Source organism: Limanda limanda, chromosome 13, assembly GCF_963576545.1.
Source record: "Limanda limanda chromosome 13, fLimLim1.1, whole genome shotgun sequence".
NCBI classification, from domain to species: Eukaryota; Metazoa; Chordata; class Actinopteri; order Pleuronectiformes; family Pleuronectidae; genus Limanda; species Limanda limanda.
In genome coordinates this window covers 22,051,191-22,064,943 of record NC_083648.1, presented here as the reverse complement: position 1 = coordinate 22,064,943, position 13,753 = coordinate 22,051,191, and the positions used below count along the sequence as shown (strand labels likewise).

General features: G+C 39.5%; 1 protein-coding gene across 4 annotated transcripts in view; it reads right to left on the bottom strand.

Annotated features, from left to right (window-relative positions):
- LOC133018218 (catenin delta-2-like) overlaps positions 1 to 13,753 on the bottom strand; it is a 130,227-nt gene that overhangs the window by 82,650 nt on the left and 33,824 nt on the right. For all 4 annotated transcript variants that reach the window (XM_061084535.1, XM_061084537.1, XM_061084538.1 and 1 more), the window contains exons 3-4: positions 5,329 to 5,363; positions 2,929 to 3,045 (exon numbers count right to left, since the gene is read on the bottom strand). In XM_061084535.1, coding sequence (XP_060940518.1) covers positions 2,929 to 3,045; positions 5,329 to 5,363 — 152 coding nt within the window. The remainder of the gene's footprint in view (positions 1 to 2,928; positions 3,046 to 5,328; positions 5,364 to 13,753) is intronic.

Here is a 13,753-nt window from a genome sequence, read left to right as displayed (position 1 = left end):
CATTTTCTGTTTGCCACTTTAGGTTTTCTTCATTTGGGCAGTAGAGCCTTTAGGGAGGTGAAAGGCCTTATAAATACATTATCACTCGGACGGCAAACACTGACGACTCCATTGAATCCATCTGAGGGGAGTTAGTGAGGGAAAGTTTGCATGTGTCAGTGTGTGTAAGAAGAGGTCAGGGTGTAGTGTACTAGTGCTTGGACGCCTATAGAAGGTATTCCTTTGTGCACACCTACACACGATTCATGCGCTCCTGCTCCGTGGTCACATGCATGAACAAACGCCCCAGCTGCACGGACTTCTATGACTGCAGTAGTGTAGAGTCTTACCCTGAGAGACCCTCGTCAGCTCAATCATTTCATTCTTTCACTGACAGACACTCACACCAAAAGTTGAGTGGCTTTTCTCTGTACCAGTGCTCTCTATTGACACATTTTAATATTTCATCAGCTGTCTATTTTTAGAAACCCATTGGTGGCTTTTGCAGTCCGGTGTGAACACACACACACACACACACACACACACGCACACACACATACACACACACACACACACACACACACACACACACACACACACACACACACACACACACACACACACACACACACACACACACACACACACACACACACACACACACAAACACACACACACACAAACACACACACACACACACAAAGCTGCAAGCAAATATCTACACCCAACATAGCCGCATATGCAGAGATTAACATTCTCTCTAGCAAGCAACTCCGGCATGAAGCATGAAGACACTCAGCGTACTCTGCTGCTGTGTCGCACTACTCTGCTCAGTGAGGGAGTGCAAGTGTATGTGTGTGTGTGTGTGTGATGCTTCTTCACATGTATGTATGCATTTTCCTGAGTGTTGAATCGCATGGGCTCTTGTATCAGATGGAAAGTTTTAACTGACCAATCCTAATTTTTTTAGTTTTTTTAACCTCATTCAAACAAAGTCTGACAGGTCATTTGCTGGCAGACGGTGTTAGATTTACCACTTGAAACAATGAGTAATTGTTTGATACACTAGGTCCTACATTTCCGACAAAGGTTAAAAGGCTCATCAATTCTGACTGTCAAATCTATCGTATGAAGCGACAACCTTCACAGGCCGATTTCATAGCTAATCAAGCTAACGTTAGTTCCATGGAAACAGCATCTCTGGGGCATGAACCAAACTAAAAATTCCAAGTGGAAGTCAAATATTTTTTCACTGTGATGAATTTTCTCTCATGAGTTTGTTTTAAATCGTAATTTGAATCTATAAAACAGGATGAAACATAATGATTGAAAGTTGAGACTGACTCGTGATTGGTCGATTGGCATGTATCAGTGGCACCTTGATGTCATGGTTTCCACTCGAGCATCACAACTGCTCAGACTCTGGCTCTAAATGATCACCATGTAGCACAAGATGGGAGCACCCCTGATCAGGATGTCTTGGTTTGATCAACGTGGAGGCATGTCATCCATTTTTAAATACAGTCTGTGGATTGCACAGCTCTTTGTGTATATTTATAACTTTATTATTATTATTCATTTATGTAAAGTATGACTGGTCCTCATTTTAACTTAAATAATCTGGTCCAAAGTTAAAACTTGATTTTAAAATACATTTAGAATTAGAATTAAGCAAGTTTTAATTGAGATGACTGAATTTAAAATAAATGCAGTACTAATGCAATAAATCAGTGAGTGTGCTCACAAAGATGGTGGTTGAAATACGTGTATGTGTGTCTGTGTGTGTGCGTGTGTGTGTGTGCTTCCTCTCCCTGCACTGAGAACAGCAGGCCAGCTGACACCTCAGCGAGGATGGATTAGCATATCAAACTACTGGCACGACCCTGCATGTCTCCTGTCGCCTACTTCTTTCCCATGGGGTGGACTATAGAAAAAAGGCTGCGTGTAGGGTGCAGCAGGCAGCTAACTTCAGTTGAAAACCTCTGATAAAAAACTGCATCGAATGGCAGACAGAATTGGTGAATAGCTAGTGAATATGGAGAATTTAACTGTTAAATAGCAAAGTATTTCCGTCAGACCAGACCCAACTCGAACTGGCCTGTTGAGTAAAGCCCAGCACCCCATCCTTACACTGCATACATGTTAAAAATCCACCTGTCACTTTGAAACATACTGTAGAAACGTTCAGTTGCATATATCTAATGTCCTTCTTGTGTCTATTTTTTTGCGTATATAATTTGTACATACTCTTCTATATTTTTAACTTAAGTATTCATGCACAGCAAAAAAACAACAAAACATATTCCTTGTATGAGTAAAACCTATTTGGCAAAAAAACGAGTCTGACTTGGAAACCTGGCTTCAAAAGGCTTTAGTATATATGACTGGTTAGACATCTTTGTTTAAGACAAGTTTAAGGTAATAATACGCAAAATGAACAAAAAATTAAGTTAAGCTTTTATTCTGTATTTCTAAGTGCATATTTAGAGAATATATCCAGCTCATGCAAGCATTTGCATTTGACCTCTCGACATGAAATAACTCCTCCAGAGCAGAGAAAAGATGTATTGAGGGTATAATCATATAGTCATTTTTGTAGAATGTGCTAAAAGGAGTAAGTGAGTGAGATGATCTCATTTGCCTGATTAAAATAACAAAAGGAAATATAATAGAAATCAATTTCAGTTTTTATTTTCGCTCTGCTTTTATATAACTCACTCATGTTTTAATGGAGGTTGGCTTTCTGAAATACATTTGTTTGGTGATTTCATAAACATTCAACAAGTTAATTAGCCAAAACATGGAGACTGCTGTTCTGTGGAGTATCTATCCCCACTGGTCTACAATTGCTTTATACCTATTCTATCTAAAGCCATTCTTCTTGGCTGTCTCCGGAAATAAAATTGCCAGGGGAAATAATTTCCGCAAAATAAGAATAATTGCTCTTACGGTCTCCTGCAGAGGTGTCCTGGGAGTCCAAGATGCCCGATTCCTGGAGCGACCGGATGCACGAGTCCACCAGCTCCAGGCCTGTTGTCAGCTCTTCCTCTATGTCCTTGTGTCCATCTGCATGTGCAGAAACAAAAGAGGGAAAAAAACCATGATGGAAAGAAAGACACAGCCCCTTCTGCCTCTTTCGCACTGTTCCTCCACGTGTCTGCACCGTGAGATGGAAGTTAAGCCTCATGGCTGGATTCACCCACAAGGGGTATGAGCCTCCACTGACCCCCATTTTCTCCAGCTCCACATCAATTGTGAATGTACAGATTGACTTCAAGTACTCATCAAGTACATTTCACACACCAGACTATACTTGATAGACATATACAGGCTATTCTGCCACAGGTTTAAAGTATGTTAAATTAGTGTGCCGTGGCTTGAGTCCGGTTCTGACCAGGTCCTTAGCTGCATGTCTTCCCCACTGTCTTTTCCCCTGTCACACTCTGAATATAATCTGTCATTAAATGCCAGTATGTAAAAATTATTCGCGGTTACACCAATTTCTTCAAATGTTCGATGCAACCTCTTAAAAATAAACATCCACGAACCGATTTGGAATAAATATCCCAATGCTTACAATTTAACGTGTCACGTCACAATTGTCTTGTTGTTGTGTATATCCTTGATTATGGTGCGATCAATAACTGCTTGCAACCAGTCTGACATGATTTTTTTATTGGAAGCGAATACAGACTGAAAATTTGAAATATGAAATACAAGTAATATTACATTATTACTTGTTATACTAATGTAATACTACATTATAAGACAACAACAATATCCACTTTGTATTTACCTGGTTGAAACAGACTTGTAAAGTACTAAGGTTAAAATGTTGGATATAGTCTTTTCTATTTATTCAGATAAAGTTATTTACTGTATGTTGAATACCTATGCACACAAATAATTTGATATTGCTTGAAAACTAGTACCACTGACCTGGCATTTCTGAGGGCCTATGATTTCTACTCATGATTATCAAATTGGTAAACTTGTATTTCCAAACATGTGCAGGAGAGTCCTGGAGACACCACATTTGTTTTATTTGTATGTACCCAGTTGAAAATCTAGTCATGGCAACTCTGATTATCTCATACATGTCCTTTTTTTCCCATGTTTGTTCATATCTCCACATCACAACCATCAAATATTACTCTGTTGGTAAACCTCGTGTCAATTGTAAATGGTCATAATCCTGCGACAAATCTTGTGGGAGTGAAATCTATAGGTCTGAGCCTTATACTCTGTTACCAGGGCGTTTGTATCAGTGAGAGGCCGACAACATGCCCAGTGCCTTTAAGTGAGTTTGAGGGAGTTTTTCTAAAGGGTAAAACCTTAAAAAAAGAGCCCTGGGAGCAGAATTAATCTCTCACAGAGAGAGCGAGAGAAATGGTAATAGCAGAGGCCTTAGTGTGTGGATTTAGGAGGCTGATTTTATTGACTTCGACTGATGCAATTTCAGACTGATATTGATGCTGCTGGTGAAAGATATCCAGTGCTGTCTGTGGCATCACGGTGGATTTACTCTCACCGTTGCACAGGAAAGCCAAAACTCATTTTCAATCTTGTTTGATCCAGAAGTGATTTTTTTTAGTTTTTAATGATTCCAGGGTAATGGCGAGATCAAATGGTTTGATTGGTGCGAGCAAGAGTTTTCCTTTTTCATGACAGTAAATTTTGTCCCTCCGAGGCCGAGCAGATGGCTGAAAACCAGGGAGGACAGTGGGAGCTGTGAGTGTGAAGCGTTTTGACCACAGACCTCTGGGCTTCCTTGTGTTCGGTCGCCTCTTTGTTGGCAAAGGTCGCCAACCCTGCACTCCCATAATCCATCTACTCTCATCTCCCTATAACATGACTCACAAAGAGGCAGAGAATCCTAATTGACATGACTGTGCATTATACTTTCAGCTGAATAGCCGAGAGGTGTCGAAATCTGACTTTCTCATTGTTCAAAGGACTAAAACTCATTGATTCTTGTGTCCTTTTCGTAAAACACTTCCCATCTGGCACCGCAAACAGGTTAAATTAAATGCTCAGAAGTTTTTGCAAATGCAGTTTGACCTTTACTCGGCTGTCAGAAGAGGTGAGGTTTGCCCCGGGTGTTTGAGAGACGTTTTTTTATTTGTTCCAACAAGCATTTTCTGTTTGTTTTTTGGAGCAGAGAGGGGAATTGGAATGAGCATTTTGACTGCAGCAGCCACCGTGGATCTTGTAAAGCATTACATCAACAAATTGGAAAAATGTGACTGGGGATTTTTACAGTGGCTGCCAATGTGATAAGCACAGTCAACAATGCAAACAATGGAGGTTCCAGACAAACATTTGAGAGTGTGTGTGAGGAAATATTACCTTGGTTGTTCCAGCGAAATTTTTCCTCTGCGGAACTGTAAGAGACAAACAACAGAGAGAAAACAATGTTAGAAATATGAGGAAAAAAAGCATTGTACCGTACACAACCTTTTGATCTTGTTTGTTGGTGCACTAGCAGACTAATTTGAAACTCTAACATCATTTCCTTCTGCCTCATAAGCAATTACCTGTGTATTTTTCATCAAATCGTATCCTTTCTGATACAATTTCAAAGGCTTATGGTTGAAATATGACACCCTCTCCTAATATTCTGGTGGATTTTCAGTTTCCAGTTGTTTTCAGTCTCATTCTCATTTGCACATGGTCACTGCTTATTCTTCTCTATTAGCTAGACACATAATTTTGTTTAAGGTGGTAACCCTTGCATCTCACTGATGCAGAACATCAAGCCGTAAACAAATCTGATGCAACGGCTCTATTAAGAGATGTAGGAAGTTAATCCATCCTAAATAGGTTTAAGTACAATGTACAATGGATTTCTTTAATTTGGTTATGGGGTTGGGTTAGCCCAAACCAACAAGGGTAAGAGGTTTAAGGGGCTTGGGTTAAACTCTAATGAAAAAATACCCTTTTTTTTTTGTTTGTTTATGCTTTTCTGATTTGTTTATCTCATAAATTGTTGAATTGGTGCTGCGTGTCTTTCTGGCATTTGTTATGTTTTAGGACATATTTCTACTGTGAGATACTGTTTACAACTCATCTGATGAATCTAAATATTTTTATTAATAAAGTTGTAAAACTTAAAATTGAAGTTACAGTATTGTAATAAAACAGCCTTGGAAAGAATGTTGGGTTGTAGAGTTTCAAATAACTTTATATCATGTTCATATTGTGTCTTTCACATTCAGCTGAAAGATGACCTGTTGCTTTGGGAAAATTCCTCAAGATGTGGGGTCGAAGAATCTTTTCAGAATCAATTATATTCCTTCCAAAACACATTGTTGTCAAGCTGAAGACAAAGGCTGTTTCTCTCCTATATATTTTAGAGACTTATCTTATCGAGAATGTGAAACAGTGTAATCTTGTCATAGAAATATTTCAGGGACCACAAAAGGATTCAAGATAAATAAACCATGTTTCTAAAGAGCAGTTAGAGCTGCTAAGAAAGATAAAACATCAGTGTAAACCACCTCAGAACAGAGTCTCTATTCTTCTCACAACAACATAAATATGTCAGACATACCAAAACAATGCAGGGAGTGAAAAGAAAAGAAAAAAATCCATACACACACATGAACTGATAAGACTCTAAATAGTAAGCTTGGGAGATAAGGAGATAACTGCCAGTTTCTATTAGATCAATCAGTCAAGGAAATAAGTAGATCCGCGTAGCTAATGTGATATAGTCGAGGTCGACGGACAAAACACAGGTACAAGATGACTTTTAGCTGCAAGGCCTGAGGCAGAATAACCATATTAGGACTGGATCTAAGGCAGACAGCAGCTCTAGCATCTCAATTGTTGGGGAGATGTTTGACGGTTGTTGGACGGGTAACAATTAACTTTAAATAAAAAATTGGCTGTGAGTATTTTCATTTCCCATTGCAGATATGAAAAATGTGATAGTCGCTGGACACAATTTTCAGTCCTAATTTTCTTTTGCTCAAGGCTCTGCCTCAAATGAGGTCTTCGTGTCAGCTTCTGCCTGAAATTACAGGTCGAATTTGTGCTATCTCTACTCTCTTAATATCTCACTAAACAGTTTATCAAAGCACAGACAGAAAATTGAAAATTGAGATGATAGATTTTTTCTATTTGCTGTAATATCACTGAAATATCATTGATAGCTTTTTCCTGGCTGTCTTTATAGACAAGATTCTCTCTGTCAGTGTTTTCACACAACCAACCACACTTTGTTATAAAAATATGTAAAATGATTTGATTGAGCTGCTCAATATGCTAACAGCCCTCTCGTTGTCTAGTCTCAAGCTGGCTCAGTTTTTCTTGTGCTATTTCTTAAAAGAGATTTAACATTAGTTTAACAACAATGACAGCAACACGTTCAAAAATTAGTGTCTTCAAGTGAATGCTCCATGTATCAATCAAATTGTATTTGTATAGAAAATATCCACAAATAATCATTTGTCTCATTGGGATTAACAAGGTGCGGCAAAACTACCCCAAAAAAACTTTTAACTGGAGAAAATACGTCGAAACCTCAGAGGGAGCCAAATGTGAGGGATCCCTCTCCCAGGACCGACAGATGTGCGATAGATGCTGTGTGTAACTGAGAACATCAACAAAATAACAGTATTACCAACCTAATATTATAGACTACAGCCATACTACTAGGTTTTCGTTTTTTGTTTACTTTGCAAAAGAAAAAAATCCAAGGGGAAACACAGTTTGGCTCCATTAATTAACACAAAGGCACAATGTAGTAAAGCTAACTACCTGTCAACAGGTACAACGGATCAGTAGTAGTATAGTGAACAAACCATAAGCTCTTAATAGTTTGAGGCATTGGGATAAAGTAATCAGCGTTAAGCTGCATTCAGCTCCTCTGATGAGAGTTGGGTAATGGATTTTTCTGATTTCCAGGGAAGCGATGCATTCACTTCTAAGGCTCATTGAATGAAACAGCCTCAAGTGGACTCAGTGCTGCGTTTAAACACATCTAACTGCCTCGTTCTCCTCGACCAGTGAGTAATAGACCACTTTTTAATAAGATGCCTGTCAAAGAATGTGTTACTTACACACACTTTAATACCTTTTAAAAGTGTGTATGACTCATATTATGCATGATCTGAAGGATGCTCCAAAGATGGTTAACCTGAGAGGTCTGAAGGCCGCTGCAGGAATACTTCAGATCAGATGGTTTATGTTTTGTGTTTGGAGCTGCCATCCTGTCTCTGGTGATGTGATAACATGAACCTTGAGTCTGTATCTCATGAGAATAACAGACATATTCTCATGACTTATAGTGACACAGACATTGGAAATTTTTCCCTCTCATTTTGAATGACCCTGAAAGGCTTCTTTGTACTTAAGGCTTTTTGGTTTGACTGTCAGCATGTACGTTAGAATCTATTATCTATTATCAAGTTAAGACAACTGAGGCTCATTGAGGTGATTATTATATTCACAACTGTGAACACACCGATTAGAAATTCAGACATCTTCTTCAGACATCTGTGCACAAGATTGGATTTTTTTTTAACTTTGCAAACAAACCAGACCCTCTCCTCCAGGCTTACTGCTAAGCTACTTCCCTGCTGGTCTCAGAATTAGCATACTGAAAAGTCAGTGGTATCATCCAACCCTTGGCAATTTTATTTTTAGTCTTTTCTTACATATGACATTTGACAAAAAACACTTCACATCAGTCTCTTAAAGACCTTTGCTAAGAGACCAAAAACAGCTATCACTTACATCATCAGTATTCAGTCATTTCCAATACTGATAGATTGTTCTCTGTTGTCCTAACTGCTGCAGGATTCAAAATAAAAGCCATTTTGGTGTGGAATATCTGAGAGCTAAAGCCTTCATAATTAAACCTACCAATTAATGCTATTCACTCCCTGCAGACACTGAAAAGATGCTATTAAATCATCCTTTTCTCTGTGTATGTGTGTGTGTGTGTGTGTGTGTGTGTGTGTGTGTGTGTGTGTGTGTGTGTGTGTCTGTGTGTGTGGCTGTGTGTGTGAGTGTGTGTGTGTGTGTGTGTGTGTGTGTGTGTGTGTGTGTGTGTGTGACTGATAGTGAGGGAGAGCCAAGCGCTACATGTTAATGGGACCCTCTGTCAGCAAAGCAGACTCCTCATTCATCAGGTGTATACCAAACCCGCGTACACACACATTGCTGCACAAAGAACCGAAATGAATCACACGAGGCATTCACCCATGTCATGGAGGATGGAGTGTGTTTATATCGGGCGAAATATCTTGGTCAGAGCGGGATGATGAGGATTACTATCACCAGTCTGGGTCTAGACAGCCAGTACTGAAGACACAGTCTGACTCGATGTTTTCTTAAAGGGCAGGACACCCTGCTCCTCACTTTCTTTCCCTGCTCTTGCTGGTTTCAAATGTTGCCACGGTGCTCCTTAAAATCCCATAGTGGAGGCAAATGTGGCTAGGATGGGTTGTGGGTAAAACTAAATGCAGGCTGAGTGCTCACAAAGAAACCCTGCAGAAAAGTGTGAGGAAACAAGCCAAGTGGTGTTATCATCAACTGGTTTGACAGGGGCAGGAGCTGGAATATTAAACTGTGCATCAGGGTTTTAGATTTCAGGACAGGAGAGGAGAGAGGACAGGAGAGGAGGAGAGGTGAGGAGAGGACAGGAGAGGAGGAGAGGTGAGGAGAGGACAGGAGAGGAGGAGAGGTGAAGAGAGTAGAAGAAAGAGTGAAAGAAGTTGGTGAGGATATAATAAGGTATCTTAAACGCTAATGTGTTACCAAACCAACCTTCTCTGTGTTTGGGCACTGAACAAACTGTTATCCATAATGGACAATCTCGAGCACCGTCTCCACCTCCTAGTGGACAGACAGAGGAGCCCTTTCTCCAACAGACTGGTTCAGCCCTGCTGCCACAAGGACAGATAGAGGAAAGGCCTCACCTCTGTCCTGAGGTGAACCATCATAACCCTGAGCTGTATAGTTTCTGTCCACACCAAAACTCTCTGCTTACTCCAGCAAATACTGTGAATTTGTCCTCCTTATATTCATATTTTCATTGAATTGTCCTTAAATGCAAACAACCACTGCAACTTTCCACACCTGTCTCTTGTTCATAGTTTGTCATCTCTGGTATAATCTCTTGTTTATAGGATTATTATTTGTTCTATTGTTCTTTTTACTTACGTTTTATTTAACGGAAGTTGTTTGAAAAAAGTATATTTTTTTCAATTAAATTACATTTGTATAGTGCCAATTCATAACATGCATTATCTCACGGCACTTTACAAAGTAAGGTAAATAGAGGAAAAAATTTCCGTTTAAAGATATGTCTGCATGCACACAAGGTTTGGCAATAAGCATCACACACAAAATGCAACAGAGGCTGGGTGGAATTAATGTTTCTGATATTTTGCCATAAACCAAAGTGTTGGCCTGTTGAAAATCTGTGATGATGCTCAAAGAAAAATCAGAGGTTAAGCAAAGTTTTTACAATTCATTATCATCAATATTTGTTGAGGTATTGCATTCAAAACTAAAACTATCCCCTCCATGATAGCATTTGAGCAGAATCAGTGGATCACCAAAATCAGTAGACAGAGGTTGATCTACTGAACATGTCCTGAAGCCGTAGCCCATGGATACAACTTTTTTTCAGCTTCAAGCCTTTAAAAAATGAGTGATCCTGCTCCTCATAACGTTTTCACTGACGATGATGAGGATTTCCTCCTTTTAAAACCAATTTACTGAATATACTGACATCTTGGAATATCAGATCGAACAAAACAAGCTGTTTGGAAATGTTCTTTTGGGCTCTTAGAAATATTGATGGGGAGAGGTCAGCATTTTAACATTTTATTCGATCGACCTATCAACCATCTAATCATCAGCCAAACTACACTTCCACCTTCTTCTTCCTCTCTTCTCTCTCCCGCAGTCCTCCTCCTCTTGGCCACCAGATACATCTAATCAGACCTCACTATCTGAAACAGCTCATTGACCTGTTGGCCCAGGAAACACAGGGAGCTGGTCTGTTTTTTACCATTGAATCTCTATGGCACATCAATGAGATGTGACAGTATAATTAGTGGGAAGAGAGAGAACTAATTGACAGCGTGATCAACTCGCCTGCTGCAGGTCATGCCACGGCACAGCACTTCATCACCGCTAATGATTTAATGCAGTGTTCGTAGGCAGGGGGAGAGTGTAGCTTAGTTTGTGTCCTTATGAGACACTGATTTCACTGAGTACAAAGGCTCCAACATTACAGTTCAAGCTGGAGGCGAATAGAGGGCTTTAAAAGTAATTAATTCATTAATTAATGGGAAAAAAAGCTATGTCATATTTTACTGTGCTCCTCCTCTGCTACTTTTGCTATGCACAAAACACAAAGCTTTTGCATAATCCTAAATAGCATAAACACAAGTGAGGCACAATGATGTTAACTGCATGGCTGCTCCACGACAATACTGGATTAGCTCAAAATGCCTGAGGCCATTTCTACAAGCTGCAGTGACTGACCTTGCTAAATTAGGATTGAAACAGTGGAGGAACCTCCCCTCAAGTGTGAAAATCAAACCGGTAGAAGCTCTGAAAATATTTCCAACTTCACTGTTTAAGAACTGAATAGCAATATAACTGATATTTGGCACTAATTGGTGGCCCTTGGACGAGGTCTTATCCTCTATTTGCTCCCAGCTCAGGGTCACGAGAAGACAGATACAGTTTGTCACATCTTTGGTCAACCCAGAATTAACCAACTGAGGCTTTCCAGTAGTTCAGCCTTACTAAGCCATTTTCAGCTCAGACTTGTTCACAGCAATGGAACAATAACAGCATATCAACACCTGAATCGGTTCATATCAACAAAAGGTCTCGAATCACATTTCCGTCTGTGTATTCTATGTACGGAACCTTTTCACCCTGAGATATTTGTATTGTTTTGGTTTCATTTTCATTTTTGCATCCGTTGTGTTTTACAAACGTCAACAAAATGCTCCGAGTTTGATCTTGGTGAATCCTCTGGATAATCTCATATTGGCTCATTCTGACATTAGAGTTATTGATGGGGGGCCGGCAGGAGAATGTCTACCTCAACTGACTTGGACTCACATGGAGTTTGACTGGAGTTCAGTGGAAGTTGTAGAGCTGCTCTAGAGCAGAAGGAGGCCTTCATGGAAACAACTAGAGAATGATTGATTCTATTATGAGAATGGTTCACATTGTGAAGATAACAAGTCATGAGGAAAAATACACAAAAGTGGAATGCAAAACTCTTCAGTGACCTTTAATTGCTCAGCAGATCATTAGAAGCTTTTAATCATTGTTTAAACAGAAGATGGCAAAAGGTTCCTGGATCTCCACCAGGCAAAGGTGTATAAAATAAAACCCTAATGGTGCTTATTAATAAAAGTGGGTATGTGTTATCACCTGTCATCACGATGATATAAAAAAGTGTAAAATATAAATATCAAGATAATGAGACAAAAGAAGGTATAATTCAAATCAGGTAAATTGCAAGCTCTGTAAAAGCTCGAAATTTCAGTACTTGAGTCCAGTTATGACAATTTTAGGTTAAAGCACCACTTGATAATAAGCTTTTATTTTCAGTGAGGTAAAAAATAGATGGGTAGCATAATGTTATATAATTTCAAATAATGATCAAGTGCTGTTGTTCACTCTGACCTGATATTCTCAGCTGCTTTATGGTGCCTCTTTGGGTAGTTGGTTCTATTCGGAGAGAAAAGCAGGTAATGCTACAAATTGGTCCGCAGCTGTCCGACCCCTTCATCTCTCTAACTGGCTGTTCCGCTGCATTAAGGGACCGGGAAAATGGAAAGAATAGAAGAGGATGGAGAGAGGAAGAGGGAATGAGAGATGGAGTTAAAGAACATGATATACAAGCAGCAGGAGAACGAATAGAGGAGAGGTAGACAATGAAAATAGGAATAGAATACAGAGAGAGCAAAGGGGAAACACAGAAGAGGAGAGTCAGAGTATGAGGAGTGAGAGAACGAGTAGTGGAGGATAGAGCTCTGCTAAATCCAATGAGGTAGGTTTAAAAGTGTGAATGCCAGAGATAGCAGTGAAAATCCAGTCATTTTATCCAGCCAATAAACACAGTCTGAACCCAGTCCATATAATAAATCTATTTCCATGTCCCGCATTTTATCTGTTATCAGGTCTGTCCACAATGGCCGTCCCTCTTGTAGACAGAGCTTTTAGATAATAGAGCCACCCATGAAGAAAATGTAAAAAAAAATCTGATAAAGAAAAAAAAGGAAACCAAAGGCCTTTTAAGCTCTTGGAAGCCTAAAAAACAAAAGCTGCAGCCATTGCTTGTGTCCACATTAATTTAGATTCAAAAGCAAAAGCCACAGTTAGTTGTTAATTTGCTCAGCAACATTGTGCAGACTTATCATCAACGCACCACAAACCCAAAGGCTTTTCAAATAAAAACACGACGGATGACTTAAGCAAATGTTGATTATTTTCATGCATAAATTTCATTTTGACATCAATCACTGCTAGTCATCTGCACAATATTCACAGCTACATTTAGCTGCCTTTCTGCGCGTCTCTTGCAATTTGATTCTCACTCTCTGTCCACAGCAACTGACACTGCACTTTTCAAAAGCTCATAGTCATCGAAATAAGGTCTGAATTAGCATAGAAATGCGACATTTGCTCAAAGTTTTCCCTTCAACATAAAAAAAGGGAAAGTGTGGAGTTGCTTTGTTGTTCCTGAAAGCCTCATCGATATTCATTCTCTTCATTCCTTTGACCA